Below are 17,806 nucleotides of genomic sequence, written 5' to 3' on the forward strand. Positions count from 1 at the left end.
CTCTTACAAAGAAATTCTAGGAAAGTGTGGTTGTTGGCTTCAGCAGCATTAAATAATGTCTGGACATATTTTGATCAACTTCTCCAACTGTATGATCAAATCAATCAAACTGTAAATTTTATATGTGGCTGTATTACTGAGATTTACTCAGTAATACATTTACTGGGTTTCATTATGCTTTGTGGTCTGCTGTATAGTGTGGTTATAACAATTCAGGCTCTGTAATTTTTATGAGGCTTACTGTTGTACAGGCTCATTTACTGTATATAGCCTACAGTGGGGCAGATTTAGAGCAAAAAAACATTCTTATATAATATTTCCATAAGAAGTGTACAGTACAACAGGTAAAGTGCAACCCGAAATCTACATTTGCACACTTGTACTTTGTGTCCATTACAGATCTTGAAATAAGTGTGTGCACGCACCACTGCATTGCGTTCAACTCTGGCTCGAATTTGGTCCACTTTGCCTTCTCTGACCCTGGGGAATATGGAAGAGTCTGCTCCTTTGCAGAACAGGTAGATGTCACCTGTAGAGAATCAAGGACTTAGTTAAAGCACAAATCATATTTGTTTAATATTAAATAATGAAAAAAAAAATCTTGAAACTGTGCTATCTAAGGACTTTTTTAATTTACATTATTTCTTTAAATTATTTTTTAATCCCACTTCCTTTGTATATAGCTATGTCTTTAGGGCAAGGTCACTATATCTGCCCAGGTGCAGGAACACGCAGCTGATATGCCGATTGGAGTCTTTGGGGGTTTTTTACGGTGAAACCTGGCAAAACTTTTCCTCATCGCTAGCCTATAGCAAACATCAGAATCCTATTATTTTTTTCTAGTATGCCTCCTCAGTCAACACAGAAAGGGTTAAAAAGGTTGCTGCTATGGGCAGCAAACAAAAAGTCCCTTTTTGCCCCCCCCCTTTATTTTCCTATATTAAGTAGATCACTTACACTCAGGAAGAATATATAGCAATGATTGTAATCCTGATATTACTCTTAAAAGGTCACTATATTTTCAAATTTGCAAGGGGCAACCAAAGTTGACAGTTGACTTATGATATCTCCCTGAACAGGCTATGAGATAACATAGGAAGATCTTCCTGCTATATAGAGCACCATTTATAGCATCATTTAGCTAATTGTGCCCTTTGACAGCAGGCCTTGTCTTCTCCTGTCCTTATTTTGTAAACAGAAAGATGGTGCAGGCTCCATTACATTAACTTGCAGGCTCCATAAATTTGCAAGATCCATTAGTATCTTCTCTGGAGAAATAAAGAGCATGGAAAAACTCTGGTGGGTTCAGGGAAAAGTTCCTATAAGTAAGCTCCAGCTGCTTCTATGATCCCAAAAAAACTATAAACTAATTTTAATAGCAGATAAATGCGGGTACTCATTTTATAGAACACCAGAATATATGCCTAGACAGGGAACACTGTGCCAGCAGCAACTAAATGTAGTGTAAAAGCTAGGATTTTACCACATTGACATCTGATTTAAATTCATTTATTTATCACTATTATTAAAAACTGTTTTGTCCACAATGAAGAAAATTAGTTAAAACCTTCTCCTGATATGTTACTAGGGGGTCATATTATACAAACATTCTGATGTAATCCCTGCTGGTAGAATATGTCATAGTATAAATACACACTGTTAACATGCTGCAAAGATTTTTAAAAAATCAGCAGCTGAAAATATATCAGTGCACTTCTGTATAGTTGTACTCGGCACCACTGCGTCCCCCCACTGCTGCAAATTGCATGTGTATTGATGCAGGGGAACCGTGGAGCTATTGCCACCTCAAAGCAGCTCTAGGGTTCCTACAGATGCCTGCATCAATACAAGCAGCACCCTTGCACCTAAAAGATCATGTGCAGAAGTCTTTTTGACACCAAGGGGCTGATTTACTAACCCACGAATCCGACCCGAATTGGAAAAGTTCCGACTTGAAAACGAACATTTTGCGACTTTTTCGTATGTTTAAAACTTAACGCTACGAAAAATGCGCAACTTTTCGCGTAAGTTTTAACGCTACGAAAAATGCGCAACTTTTTACGCAACTTTCGTAATGGATACGAAAACTCGTGTTTTTACGCAAAAATCGTATTGGTAACGAAAAATTCGTAAAGAATCCGAAAAAATCGCAAAATACCGATCATTACGAAAAAAACGCAATCGGACTCCATTCGACCCGTTCGTGGGTAAGTAAATCAGCCCCCAAGTGATGAAAAGACATAAATCTGCATGTCTGTATCAGTTCATCACAATGGGCATGCAAAATTATGCGCTTTTTAACACTTCAACCAAAATTGTCAGATGCAGCGTCCCCTCCTGGCCACAAGTATGCATTTTATTACGGCTGCATTCTGGGTAAATAAATGGATGAATCGCATCTGAAATTGCACTATTTATGCTGCACTTGTGTAAGCAAATGACCCTTCATATGTATCTTGTACCTGTGGATGATCTGACTATAACACTCATCCGTCTTCTCACGGAATCAAACGTCAGAACCTGCAGCAGTTCAAACCTGTAGAAACAAAAATGCGTACTGGTGAGCAATTTGTTTTCAAGGGCCAATTTACCCTTATAAAACTTAGTGACAGTTCTTCTAAAATACATTTTTAAAATTACATTTTTAAAAATAAATGTACTTCTTATCCTCCTCCATCAAACCTGGCTCAATAAACTGTTACAAATAGATGAAACAATTTCCTGTGGCATAGCAGCTTTTGCCTCAACTGAACATGCTCCCTGACCTAGAGGTTTGTTAGCAATGTAACAGCAGCCCTGTAATGCCTACAACTAATATATTACATTCTAACAATTTAGAGAGTCTAAAACCAGGTTTTAAGAGCTGCTGTTTGAGGGGATAAAAGCACTGGAGTAACTATGGAGGATGTAGACCCTGGCCCAGGGGTGGGGGGCACAGACCATGGGGTCTACTTCCTCTATAGCTGTATAGAAATTAATTTTCCCTAGCTGATCTTCAATCTGAAAGTAAGCAGGTGGCACATGTGTGCAGTGCCAGCAGGAGGAATGTGGCGGGGCCTGGACCCATGTAATTACGTCACTGGATAAAAGTGAACTCATTTTTAAAGAATACATTTTAGATAAACGATACAATAGAACTTTTTTTACTTACCTTAAAACAGTCATGTTCGGGGAATAGTATTTATATGTTTTGGGAGATTAACTTAAAAAAAGTTTAAATGAATTGATTTGTTTTCCAGAAATGTAAATCAAGAACAAGAAAAAAAATTGGCAACACTGCCTTTATGAGCGGCTGGAGTAAGCACATAGACATTACCCATCCTGCCCTCATACTCACACCCTACTCTCATTTAGACATGCACATTAGGGAGTGATAGTGGGCTGAGGGTGCCAAGGAGCCCTGTGATAGGCGGCAGGGACAGGGATGTCTTTTGCACCCACCAGTTCTGCACCCACTGCTGGATTAATGCCTCGTACGTCAGGACAAATAAAGACTACAGGGCTCATTTTTATGCCAATTAGTGTTCTAGCACTTGCGTCTGGGTGAATGACCCAAAGTATATATTGCGTATGTATATATATATATATATATATATTTATATATATTCTCTTTTTTGGTACAAGCAGTGCAGTTCAACTGACATATATCATCTTTTAATAAGACTTCAATAAAACATAGTGGCAAAGCAGGTTATATGGGGACTTGATTAAAGATGAAGGTCATACCTGCCAGAGTATTATTTATATGTGGATGGGTAATGTCTCTCAGCAGCAAGATTATGGTTAACACAGGTCAATGGCTACCTCGGCAGGATAACACATTAATGTCCTCCTAATAAATGCTTTGGCGGCTTAACCTAGATTCATGTGTTTCTATTTTAAAATGGGTCTGTAAAAATTACCCAATTATTCATGACTAATGTTGTGCTTTTGCAGCAGGAGACATCCATGTACTATAATATAAAATAACATTTATCTATATTTGGCAGCAGTTTTTCATCTGTAACTCCAGGTAGCTAGAATTCCAACTTTAAACACTTACTTTTCAATGTCATTTTCTCGGTTACATATTTCCATGTAATTATCTTTCACCCTTAAAAATGTATAGCCGAGCCTGAAACAAGAGAAATACACTCAATAAACACATTTTCACAGCGCTATTGTTAGAAGTACAAGATTAAATACTCACAGAAACTCAACAGAATATTGATATAATTTTATGCAAAACAAGTGACCTCTCTGTAATGGATATTCTTACAAGTATCTCTTTTTATTAGCCTACATTAAAGGTTCCTTAAATTAAATACTAATTCCTTTATTTTAAAGAAACACTGATAGCGTTGACAGATATTTACAACATTTTTCAGTAAGTCACAAAACAGGGCCTTTCATGGTTGCAATTTAAAAAGACAATGACAACTGACAAGAAGTACAATTTACTCATAGGTGCTTAGAGCCAGAAAGCATTGATAAACAAAATAAAGAAAACCATCTGATCCTATGGCTTGTACCATGGGCAGCGACTGCCAAGAAAATGCAATCTCTATAATGTAGTCGGTCAGAACATACTGTACTGCAGGTCTGATTAACTTTTACTTAAACACATTGTGCTTCCAGAAATTCTGTACACATTGTTTCTTAAAACAATAAAATATTGATAAAACGATAATTATGCATAAATTTATGGCACACTCAACTTCTAAGAATGCTCTGAGAAAATTAAAAGAACATTTGAACACATTCCAACATCAGCACTTCTCCTTTACCTATATGTTCTTTATTTGCTCTTACTACCCACCTTTGAACACCTTCAACAAGTGCAACTTCATCAGGAGAAGATGAAATATATACACTGGATCTTCCGGAGTGACTAGATTTTTTCTCTCCATCTATATGATCTTCATCCTTTACCTGCACGGTGTGGCATAAGCAAAGTGCACGGAAAAATAGTTCTTCCCTCTCCTAAAGGAACAGAAACACAATAATAACATTTCTTGTAACAGGATATGGAAAAAAGAATAATTGGCTTGGGGCCTAGGGGCCCAGACATGGTGTGTATTCAGTAGCCTGAATAAAATAATTTTTGCAGTAATACTGCATTGTCAGTGCCCCCTTTATATTATACTAGCAGGATATTATTAAGCCAAGCAGGATTTGTAAAACAGGATATGTAAAAAAGAACAAGTGACTGTGGGCCAAGGGGCCCAGACATGGTGTGTATTCAGTAGCCTGAATAAAATAATATGTGCAGTAATACTGCATTGTCAGTGTCCCCTTTATATTATACTAGCAGGATATTATTAAGCCAAACAGGGTCAGACTGGGGGGGGGGGGTGCAGGACCCACTGAGGCCCGCACCCCCAAGGTGTCCCCTCTGGCTGCTTCATCCGCACCCAACACAGGGACCCCTGCCGCGCCCCCCCCAACCCCCTGCAGGGGCCCCCGCCCCTATCAGCCTTGAGTTTAAACAACCACAATGCAGTTGTGTTTAAACAACTGCATTGATCAACTGATCAGATCTTTACTTTTAATTCAATCAATAAAAGCTATATGAGAGTTGTTTTCCATGGGTTAATGTAAAAGATTACCGTATATACTCGAGTATAAGCCGATTTTTTCAGCACAAAAAATGCCTCTGCTTATACTCGAGTCTATATACGATATGCTGACATTCGTCTCCCCCGTGTCTGCCCGCGTCCGCGTTAGCATGTGCGCGGGTATATTTGCCTTGCTTTGATGGCTACAGGAAGTTTATATTAATAAAGGGTCTAAGATTCTGATACTTAGTATGGCAGCTTCAAGGCAGGAGGGTCAAGTGGTCCTCCATCCACCTTTCCCTAATCTGCAGCTGCCAACATTATATATTTATGAAGAGTTCACAGGGGGTCACACTGAGTGTCCTATATTAATTATTTGATTATTGAAACTTAGCAGTAGCTGCTGCATTTCCCACCCTAGGCTTATACTTGAGTCAATAAGTTTTCCTTTTAGGTACCTCGGCTTATATTCGGATCGGCTTATACTCGAGTATATACGGTAAGTTCACACCGGTGTTGGTATGTAAGATGAAGACTTGGCTAGGCATTTTTGTAGAGTGACCAAAGAAATGAGTCTTCCCAAAGAGATGTGTCAAAAAGTGTGTTTTCCTTTTAGGTTCTCCGTTGTGGGAGTTAAGTTTCAAGGGAGATATTGATAAACAGAGACTGTTTTCTCTAAAGGGTTTTGCTGTCTGGCCTTGGAAGCTATAGTGTTCTGGAAGGAACAGGCAAGACAGAAGATCCATTCCAGTAGTCCAGCTCACATATTGGAGATCAGTTTGCATAGGAAGGCTGTCTTGTGGAAAGGTATTTAATTGTATGGAAAATGGTGTATGTTCTCTCAGAGCTGGACACAGAGTAGGAAGGCTACATGCCAGTGTAAAGAACTTCCAGAGGGGCTGGGGTGATGCCTGACACTGCAAGGAGCAGAGGGAGCCGTGACCAAGCGACTGAGAGTATATGGCAAACTGAGCTGAAAGCCATCAGGCTGAAAAATTCCCCAAAGAAGTATCGTGAGTACAGGGGTGACTGCAACCATTTGGGTTTTTTTACTGGTAGTCCACAAGGGGCCCAATTTAGAGAGGAAACTCATCTAATGTGTGAAGGTAGTGCCCAGAGGGCAGGATTATTTTTATTATTTGTGTTTTCTATGCTGAAATGGGCACCCCTGTGTTAAATAAACTGCATATAACATATTAAGGTTTTCTGGTGGTGGACATCACAACAAAGTCTTAACAGATTAAGCACTATACCTTGATGAAAATCTGATGAAAATGATCCTTCGCATGAATAAATTTAGATTTGGACTTTTTAAACTACCATATCAGGTATACTTAGCAAGCCAATGACAGATTATGCTATTTGCATTGAATTTGCTTTATTAAAATAACAATAAGTCTTTTTTATGTGTGTTTTGTCATTCTTTCCACTGGGCATTCCTATGGTGCTTGGGATCATGGGTAATTTTGTCCTAAGGGATTTGGTTTTTTATGTGTGTTTGAGACGCAGGTTTAAGCACACCTAAACAAATGGGCTAACTGATTCCATTTTATTCTGCCTGGATGTACCCACCAGCATTCACTTCTGTGTTTTAGCACAGCTGGGTTGCATTGAATTCACTGTGTGTTCACAATACAATGAAATAAAGAGATGCATGTTGAATTCACAAAACACGCTTTATGAACATCCTCATTTTTGTGGTTTTAGTGGTTTTTAAAACCATGATGAAACACACTTTCTGTAAAACCATAAATGCCAAGTGATTTACTAAAACAGCCTACAATGCACAAATGAAAAGACACAAAGAAACAAATTTCTTGCATTTTTTCAATGAATAGAGGATCTAAAAATCTGAAATCTAATGCCATGAAGCAAAAGAAGATCTTCTAGTTGGAAACAGGACATCTACCCACTGACTTCTATATGACCTCATTTTTTTTTTCAGATGTCAAATTTTAAGCATAATAAATGGTAAAAAAAATGTGTTTTTTTTCAACAAAAATATCGTATTCATGTGCAAAAAACACAAAGAAGAAAAAAGAAATATGACCGTTAGTAAATTTCCCCATGGTTGCAAAAGATAGATGCATTTCAATCAGTTGAACATGCATTTTGAGACACAACTGTTTGAGACACAACTGTGTGTAGTGGTATAAATAGTTACCTGGCCCCACAAATTCAATTTAATGTCCCAAAACAGAGGATCTGCTTCATCTGTAGTTATATGCATGACAGTGTGCCTTAACACCAGCCATGCTAAAAGGCAAGATGCCGATGCACAAGATCTCTAAGTATTTATGTCCAATTGATAATTGATAATCTGGGAAATGTAATATATTCTACATTCTTTTACACAGTTATTATACAACTTTTTAATCTTCACACCATTGCAGTGTAATCAACGTGTATAAATGCGCTGATAAAACAAAAACTCTTGTTTAATGTAAAACAGTCTGAGTAAATGTAAGAAAATGACCATACTTTGCCACCAGCTCCAGGAGAGGAATCAATCATGTCGATGCCCATACAGTCAGGGAGGATCTGTCCATTGCAGATGACATGTGGGATATAAACATGCCCTTCAATGCAACATTCAACAAACTCCATGTTGTTCTCAGTTAAAGTCCCAGTCTTGTCTGTAAATATGTATTCAACCTGCAGAAAAAAAGTGAGATTATAATTAATCCCTCTGTAGATGTTAAGGATATAGTAAAGAGGTTGTAGCTGCAGTACTAAACCAGGCCCCTTATCACCTCTTGTATCAGCCTGAGTTTGTATGTATTGTTTTATAAACTGTTATTGTACATCACTGTAAAATATTTCAACCTTTACACATATCATATATCAATAACTCTTAATTACTGAGCAAATGTTTCAGCACATTACAGACTAAAGTTCTGCTCACTAATTATTTATTAGCCCCCTCTTTTATAAGGGAATGTGTTTGCATGGCAGGGAAAAGGGCTACCATAATCAAGTGGCTACGTAGGGTACTGCACTGCCTTTTTACCTAGACTATTTCTCAAAATAAGTACCTTACTTACCTTACTTATTTCTGTACAAGAAGATTTTTGCCCCAAATACATCATATAAATTGCCAAAGTTTCATTAGAAATGTCAATGAGACCCAGTGTTCTGTTGTAGTGCAGCTAATTGATGGAAATGTCCCAATTTACTAAAGTGGTGGTCTAGGAGTAGAATTTAACTAAAGAAATTGTACAAAACCAACCTATTCATGAAAAGGATGAAGGCTTTTGTGAATTGTATGTTTTTTTAACTCCAATTTAACCGGAATAATATTTCCATTTCCTTTTCCTTATTCCATTTGCAGTTTATTCCACTTTTGTCCACTTTTTAAATGTTTCCCTTAGTCATGAGGCAGAGAAGCTTCTAGATGACATGGAGTTAGGTGACATTTTTAGCCCTCTTTTACTCAAGTGGCTGTCTAGTTATCTAAATGTTTCTATTTCTATGGTTATTTAAAGGTACAGGTGTAGGTCTTACTTTACCTGAACATGCAAAGCGAATAATTGATTAGGCAATATATTGATGACTGCACTTATACAAACTAGTGTAGTATAATAGTGTTACCATGCACAGAGTCAGTTCCTGAGGAAGGCTTGATTCCTGGAGTCTAATAATGAACAATACAACCACCCTTCACTGTAACAAAAATCATCCACTATCACCTGCCTTACTTCTTCTAAGCAGCCACTGTTTCAAAGCTAACACAAAAGAAGGTTTTTAATAATACATGGCCTTCTGCTTTTGATAGGACACAGTGAGAAACAATGAGACATTCACTTTGGCAGAATTCCCACTAGACAAGGCTGATACATAAAACCCAGCAAGTCATGCAAGTAAAAACAAAGGCAATTTTTTCATATAGGGGAAGAAGCAGTTGAATTACCATACTATCCACTCTATTGTTCAACAATAAAAAAACTATTATTAAGATCAGCTAAAGCAATTAACAACAGCTTGTTCATTAGTAAGCCTCCAAACAGAACAAACAGAAGGTGCTAATTATCCCACACTCTCATTTCTTTTGTGATAGAAATGTCCTTGTTTTTGTACTAAATAATCACATCATGGCAAATAAAATCCTGCTGCTTGTAATCATTAGGCTGGGAAGCGCCTCCCAGGGAAATTGACTAAACACTCATTAGGGGAAATAGGTGCAAAGGAAGAAAGAAATGAAGCACTACAACTGATTTTATGTTAAACGGGTTCTATGTTTTTTCCCCTGATGAAAGAATACATAATTCTAAGCAGCTTTCCAATATAAAGTACTTAATATTTTTCAACAGTTTTCATACTACTATTGTAATAGCAGATGATAGCACTATTTGCCTTCTGACAAAAATTCAACCCCGCACCCGATCCTAACCTGCCCGTTCCCAACCCAGCAATCCACCTCTGTTTACAGACTCGCACCTGCCCCATCTGTAGGTCACAAAGGGGGTGGGACAAAGCAGGCAGACGCCTATAAAAAGAGGCTGCCTGAGGCAGAAGCAGGGGATAGTAAGGTTGCCAGCTGGTATGGCGGAAGGAATAGCTCAGGCTGAATCCTCCTGCGACCCTCAAATCTTGTGTGGATGTTGACCCAACCTACCCAACTGCAGGTTTTGGCCCACCTGCATATCAGTACTGGTTATGATTTTTGAAGCAATGTAGCAGAAAACATTCTCCTTTAGGTCTGCTAATAATCACTCACACACTGCTGCCAGACAAATAGTGCTTTCAATGGCAGTACATATAAATTGTATAGTTGTTTATTGTTACATTCAAAATATTTTTTGGGTGTAGATATCCTTTAATAACATATATATATATATATATACAAATACACAAAAAAAGGCTGAGGCACACGCCTATAAGAGTTACAACCTTAAAAATAAAACCTTTTTAAAAAATTGTAATTATTTAACTGAAATTGAGTCTACGGGAGATGACCTTCCCATAATTCTAAATTTTATGGATTCCATACGTCTTTGTCTTCTTATGTTTTTCTGTCAGTGTCAATCAGTAAGTTACTTGACGTAGATCAGGAGTCCCCAACCTTTTATACCCATGAGCCACATTCAAATGGAAAAAGTTTTGGAGAGCAACACAAGCATGAAAAAAGTTCCAATGGAGGTGCCTATGAGAGCTATAATTGGCTATTTGGTAGCCCATATGTTAACTTGAAGCCTACAGAAGGCTCTGTTTGGCAATTATACTGGGTTTTTATGCAATCAAAACTTGCCTCCTAACCAGAAATTCAAAAATAAGCACCTGCTTTGAGGCCACTGAGAGCAACATCCAAAGGGTTGGCGAGCAACATGTTGTCCTGCTCAGTTCAACAGTGACATGACAAGGTTTGTATAAGTGCTCTTAACAACAAAAATGTATCTTTATCTTTCACAGTAAAGATACATTTGTGTTGGCAACTTTTTCACAAATTACACCACAAAAGCAATTACATATGGTTTCTGTGATACTTGTGTATTTTAATATTAAAAATAACGTATATCAATATATTTACAACATATGCATTATGTAATGCACCATTACTAAAATATATATGGATATACAGAAACTATTTCTTAATATTTTTACATTTTGTAATAATAACTTCTTCTGTCCTTCTCACAGCTAGGAATACTTTTTATTTTAAATAAAAAAAATGTAGCTAATATTGAAATGTTGCAGTTGTAATGTCACAATAATAGCTACATTAGTAAATCAGCCCCAGTCTTAATATCTCTGCATGGCGTTACCTGTCCCAATTCTTCGTTCAAGTCAGATGTGTTGACAATAGGACCCTCTCCTGTAGTTTCATCAAACATTTCTTCATCCCAAGAGATAAAATAGGACCCCAAAAATTTCTGCATTTCCACTGTGACATACATGGACACAGGAATGATGTAGTTGAAGAGGACCATGAAAGCTAAAAAGTCTGTAAATGCTCCAAGGAACTAAAAAAGAAAAAAATGCAGGTTATGACTGGTTCTCATCTGCTACACATAATTGAGGAAGAAAGAGGAACCTTTCTGTTGGTCATGTAAACTAAAAGAGGATAGTCTGGGGGTGCCCAAACATCGTGATTGTGACAATACTTTGTTAGCTTGAGAAAGGACCAGGAGGTCTGAAACGTTGCTGTGTCTGTGCCATATGTGAAATAAAGGCGGATTTATGAATGTGAAATGGGAGTGCTGCAATTTAGATATAGTGGTGCCCAAACATTGTAACGTTAATGCTGAATTGTCAGATAGGGATAAAGAATTCCATTGTCTTTACCTCCATATCTGACAATTCAGCTTTTAACGTTAGTGGACTAATGTTAGTGGACGAACAATCCTTCCTATGACCAATGGTTGTGGGAAAGATCGTAATTGTAGCATGTATGGGCACCCCTTTCTCAGCACTCAGTCCTCAGTCCTCATAGCCTCTATGAACTAAAAAAAAAAAAATTCTGCAGATTTATATAAAGTTTATATAACACCTTTAAGTCAGGAACTGCACTTAAAAAAATTGTTTCTAATTTAGAGCAACAGATGCAGTGTCTGCAGAAGTAGCAAAACTGTTTGGATGATTCCGTGTGCAATAGCATGTCCAAAAGAAAACACAGCATAAACTTTCAGTGTATGGGTCTACCTTAAATAATAAAAAATCATCAAAATGTAAATCTGTGACGCTTACTTTATTTTTTTGTCGCTCTGAATCAGTTTTTTGGTTGTACCAGGGCTCATCGCGGGAAGAGTCGCTCTGCCATATATACTTAAGCACAGTGTTTATTAAAGCTTTACTGATCAAAATGCACAGATACACAATAAGAAATGCATTCATTGACCTAAAAGAGAACAAAGATTATTGGTTAAAATTAGGTTTTATGTTTTACACTATAACATGCTCTGAGCTGTTCAAAGTACAGCTTTGGTTGTTTTGTAAAGAAACAAAGGGAATATTAATTTCAATTGCCTGATATTTTGTCAGTAACTTTTATTCCACTATCAGTATTTTGAGTATACAGTATTACACTGTGCACTGTGTGTGTTGTTAAATGTACCCATTATTGCTGTATTTTATAAACACTGAGTTAGTAGTGGTGAAAAATAATGTTGCTATAAAATTATTGCCAGTATATATGCATATAAGCTAGGGACAGAATCAAAAGAGAAGCTTAGCTGCTTTTGTTGCATTTATAGGAAAGAGCTGGGTTGTTCAAAGGGTAGTTAAAATTAACATTATTAAGCATTATTATTATTGGGCACTATCTACAAGCAGTTTATATGTTCTCCCTCTGTCTGCGTGAGTGTCCTCTGGGTACTTTGGTTTCCCCCCAAAAAATATAGGCAAATTAACTTGCTACTGATAAAAAATTACCCTTCTATATTTTGAGCTCACTAGGGCAGGACTGATATATATATAGATATGTGTAATCTATGTAAAATGTGTTAGCAATATACAGACAATAGAGTATGATGTAGACTACAATATTTTACATTTCTAATTCTGCAGCTCACAGGTTTGCCATATCAATTGCTATCTATATTCTAAAAAAGAAAGATAAGCAGTAAAAAATAAAAACAATATCAAATGCGCAACTTTACAGTTGACATATTCTTTAGTTGCCGGAGACAGTGGACTGACAGTGGACAGTGGGCTAATCATTCAAAAACCATAAAATAAATAATAAAGACCAGTAGAAAAGTTACTTAAAATAGGTCAGCTTATGGCATACAAAAAGTAATGGAAAGTTAACTTGTGCCTTCAATGTTTATACCTTCTACATTACCCTATGTCCCGCCCACAATTAGCACCTGCTTAAAAGGGGTTGTTTAGCTTTGAGTAAACTTTTAGTATGATGTAGATGTAATATTCTGAGACAGTTTGCAATTGGTCCTGATTTTTTATTACTTGTAGTTTTTTTTTAATTATTTACATTTTTGTTCAGCAGCTCTCCAGTTTGGAGTTTCAGCAGCTATCGGGTGGCTAGGGTCCAAATTACCTTAGCAACCAGAAAGTGGCTAAATGAGAGACAGGAATATTAATAGGAGAGAGCCTAAATAGAAAGTTAAGCAATAAAAAGTAACAATAACAATAAATCTGTAGCTTCACAGAATTGGTCATTCTATAACATACTGAAATTTAACTTAAAGGTGAACCACCCTTTTAAGGCAAGCCACATTTATAATAATATATTTCATAATAGTACACAGGATAATTCTAATTTACTATATCACTTATTTAATGCAGCCCATCTTTGCATGGCGCAGTGCTTTAGTAAGCTTCAGTCAGTTGGATCTCTGGTGGGTGGATATTTTCTATTCCCACACAGTTTAACTGTTACAAGAAATTTTGCATGAAAACAGACTTTACTTTTCAACAGCAGATCTTTTCTGTGATTTGGACTGGTAATTCAATGCCATTTTGGTTTCCATGCCAGTGTATATTGCAACACCTAGATAAGGAAAGACAACATTAGTTGGGTAGGCATTTACTGCTAGAAGTGATTGATGGCAAACTGAAAACACAATAGCACAAGGATATTAACATTTAAAAGATAAAAGATTTTAATCACATATGTTTTACTACAAGACTAATAATGCTTATGTTACGGCTGTTCACTAGGGTCACAACAGTTATAATTCAGCAATGCACACATTCGGCATTCAGCTGCTTTCTACTAGGCAAGGAATTCAGCACCTGGAATACAAATTTTACAGCTCCATCTTACTAATTGTTTGTCATTTGGGCTACAAAATACTGTTCCAAATGCTAGATTGCCACTCTAGTGGTCTACAGCAATACAAATCAGGATAGGGATATGAATAAGGCCAGATCCTAATTTTTGGATAATGTGTGGATAATATTTCTTCTAGCCTATAGTTTCACCACTCTGTATTTAGACCTAACCAGTCGTCTATGTTTTCTGGATCTCCACATAGAAACACAAATGGATCACTTTATTTCCATTCACACTGAACCAATTGTACTCCTGTGATGATATCTACAACATTATGTTCCTCCAGTCAGCTCTGAGATTAAAGGAACAGTAACACCAAAAAATGAAAGTGTATAAAAGTAATTACAATATAATGTACTGTTGCCCTGCATTGCTACAACTGGTGCTGCTGCACGTGGTTCAGCTCCATTCCACACTTATTAAATCCCCCCAAATATATATTTTTTTAACTACCCTAAACCTCCAAAGCTCAGCCATGCACAAGGACACTGCATTGGTTCAGGCACAAGGTACTATAATTTATGTCTATGCACAATATCTTTTTGGGCTCTTACACTTTTTTAAAAACACATGCTGGGCATATTAAAATGCATTTATTAAATTTATATATGTGTTTTACATACAACTACATTTGTTTAATTGAGGCATCGCTCTATGTGCACTCAAACTTGCATCTTAAACCTCCATCTGTAAGATAGCTGAAGGTAAATTTAAGGGGCACAGATGTGCTCAGACATAACTGATATAGGGCTGCTGGTTGTGGGCAATAAAGATATTATTTACATATTATATATATTTTTACATATAGCTCTTGCATGTTAGCTATTTTCAGGCTTTTGCTAGATGCACAGCTCGGGACTGAAAGTACAGCTTTCCTGCTTAGAAAGCAAAATGTGGATTATGATTTAAATATTACCAAATATCTTCTCTGTGTTTTTTAACGTGGCACCACGAAGCAGCAGATTTTCAGATCCTAAAGGCCTAATAAGGGAAGAAGGAAATCAATGAATTATCTGTATTATTAAGCAAGCTATCTAATAAATCTATTAACATTTTTATTAAATGCATTAACATTTAATAAAATGAGTTTAATGATTAACAGCAAAAATAAGAATAAAGCTGGCCACACTTGACCAGAATTGTTTGTGCAGTGTGTCCCATTTTTATCATATTGCACTACAGTCTGGGCATGTATGGGAACATGGGGAAGCTTTCTATAGATTTAGATACATCCTGTGGTCATACTGGATTGCAGTTCATTTGTATGTTATTGATAAAGAATCTAGTGGGTCAGTGCACAGGAAGATAAAGATGTTAAAAAACAATAGTTGGTACTTTTGGTCAATTGCTTAGAAAACCTGGTAGCCAGCAGCTGGCCACTGTAGCCTGTATAGTGGCTAGGCACTGCAGAATTATTGTACCCAATAAAATCACATTTACAGTAAAATGCAACTGTGTGTGCTTGACAAGGGTGACTCCGACTAACAGGTGTGCTCATTTACAAACAAATTACTAACCAGCAAAGACATTTGCACCTCTAATATTAATATTAATTAATATTAATTAATATTAATATTGATTTAAAAAAAACAGTTGTCCCTGTTTGTGGTGGGTGCAATTACACTGGAATTCTGGACACTGATGCTGCATTGAGGGTAAAACAAGTCAAAGTGAGTCAGTAAAAGCTCTTTCTTTCTTTCTATAGTCTTTGTCTGAACAGCAAATCAATTATTTTTGTTAAGACTGTGTAAAAGCCAGAACTCAACAAAATATATAAAGCTTAGATTTGCTAAACTAAATAGAACCCAGAGCAGTAATCATAATATGTGGTAATATTAAGATCCATGAAACTGAATGCTACTCTATAATTTTCTTCTACAGTCTGTTCAGGTTTAAATTGTACTGTGTATTGCTAAACTGGTCTGCTTTAGCAAAGCATTTTGTTCTTCAAATGAATCGTATAATTCTTTATCTGTTACAGTGTTCTAAAAATAGAATCTGCAATACAAAGAGTTGTTAAAGTATGCTTTCAGTATCAATTACATTTACAAATGTCTTCATAACCAATACAAATGTTTAATTAATGTATATTGCAAAGTTGAGTACAATCTCTTTACATAAAAGAACTAGGTAACAGATATAATAAATAATATTTAATTGGGCCTCATTTAGTATCAGCAGGCACATCACAGATGCAAAAATGTGTCCATACCAGTGGCATGACAGAGGGTCTGCTATATGGTAGCCCCTCTCCCCAGCCCCTTCTGCTGCTTCAATTTTGCTCATTTGTGGTGGCTGGGCAACAGGGGAAGGGAGAGAACCAGTAAAGAGTAGGGATGCACCAAATCCACTTTTCTGGATATTTTTCGAATACTGAACTGAATTCGAATCTTAACATCATATTTAGGATTCGGATTGGGTTTGGCCAGGAGCAAATGGATTCAACCAAATCCTGTGGAAAAAGGCAGAATCTTGCCAGGATCCCAAACCGAATCCTGGATTCAGTGCATCCCTAGTAAAGAGGGATGGAGCATGTTGCCCCCAAAGATTTTCTTTGGGGGGTTCTGTCCCTTCTTAGTTATGCCACTGCATTTAATAAGTAAAAAGCCACATATAAAGTGGTTGTGTGTCAATTGCGTAAATCCATATATTGCACCCATTACTGCAACACTGACCAGACTCCCAATCCCTGAACATTTGTTTACATGCTGAATGCTCATGCTCTGTCTAAATAACACCAATACTGACACATATGCAAATTGCATCCTATTTACAAGTAAGTTTTGAACTGGAGCTCTAGTGGCACTTTTGCAACATTTTGCATCTACTTGAGGAGTGTGAAATTACATTGGAAAAATCATGTCAGCCTGAGCTATTTTTTTTTTTTTGCTCTTATCTCATTAGTACATAAAGTTCATTGTCTTTTAATCTTTATATTATTAAATGTATTAAAAAGGAGAAAATGCATTTTCCCCAGCTGACATTTCTTTTCTTTGTTCATACAGTACTAACCTTGCAACTGGCTCATCTGCTTCATTGTAAATGTTTATCCGACCAACAAACCTGTGCAATGAATGAACAAGAAATGTTAATGTGCATGAATGATGATAGTAATGAAAAAAATAATAAGTATGAAGGGTCTTTCTTTAGATGGATACTGGCACACGGCACAAGCGAATGTTGGCTATCCTATGGAATACGACTGCAATATTTAATACTGATACAATTAGGTCTGAGAAATAGGTCCCAAACTTAGATAAGTTCCATTATGGAAACATGAAGAGGACACAATATGGCAGTTATATTAATGATTTTATTTTGAGATAGCTAACATCAGTTTCAGCTGTACAAGGTATCTCTCAGAGATAAGGAGGAATCTGAGATAATTATGCAGATTACCAACACATAGGTTATTGTTAGGGTCAGTTGCATCCCCAGAATCTCCTCTGTGGAAAGGTGCATACACTCAGGGTTTAAACATGGAGGAATGCCAGGATTCAGGTGAGCAGTCCCTGAATTGCTTAAAATAGCTACAAAG

At 36.8% G+C, this 17,806-nt stretch overlaps 1 protein-coding gene across 5 annotated transcripts in view; it reads right to left on the reverse strand.

Annotated features, from left to right (window-relative positions):
* Positions 1-17,806, reverse strand: part of atp11a (ATPase, class VI, type 11A) — a 114,070-nt gene that overhangs the window by 35,992 nt on the left and 60,272 nt on the right. For all 5 annotated transcript variants that reach the window (XM_031897036.1, XM_031897035.1, XM_031897034.1 and 2 more), the window contains exons 8-17: positions 17,281-17,331; positions 15,185-15,249; positions 13,902-13,983; positions 12,222-12,372; positions 11,300-11,497; positions 8,019-8,192; positions 4,799-4,962; positions 4,043-4,114; positions 2,463-2,536; positions 426-529 (exon numbers count right to left, since the gene is read on the reverse strand). In XM_031897036.1, the coding sequence (XP_031752896.1) occupies positions 426-529; positions 2,463-2,536; positions 4,043-4,114; positions 4,799-4,962; positions 8,019-8,192; positions 11,300-11,497; positions 12,222-12,372; positions 13,902-13,983; positions 15,185-15,249; positions 17,281-17,331 (1,135 nt within the window). The remainder of the gene's footprint in view (positions 1-425; positions 530-2,462; positions 2,537-4,042; positions 4,115-4,798; positions 4,963-8,018; positions 8,193-11,299; positions 11,498-12,221; positions 12,373-13,901; positions 13,984-15,184; positions 15,250-17,280; positions 17,332-17,806) is intronic.

The sequence above is a fragment of the Xenopus tropicalis genome, chromosome 2 (assembly GCF_000004195.4).
Source record: "Xenopus tropicalis strain Nigerian chromosome 2, UCB_Xtro_10.0, whole genome shotgun sequence".
Taxonomy (NCBI): Eukaryota; Metazoa; Chordata; class Amphibia; order Anura; family Pipidae; genus Xenopus; species Xenopus tropicalis.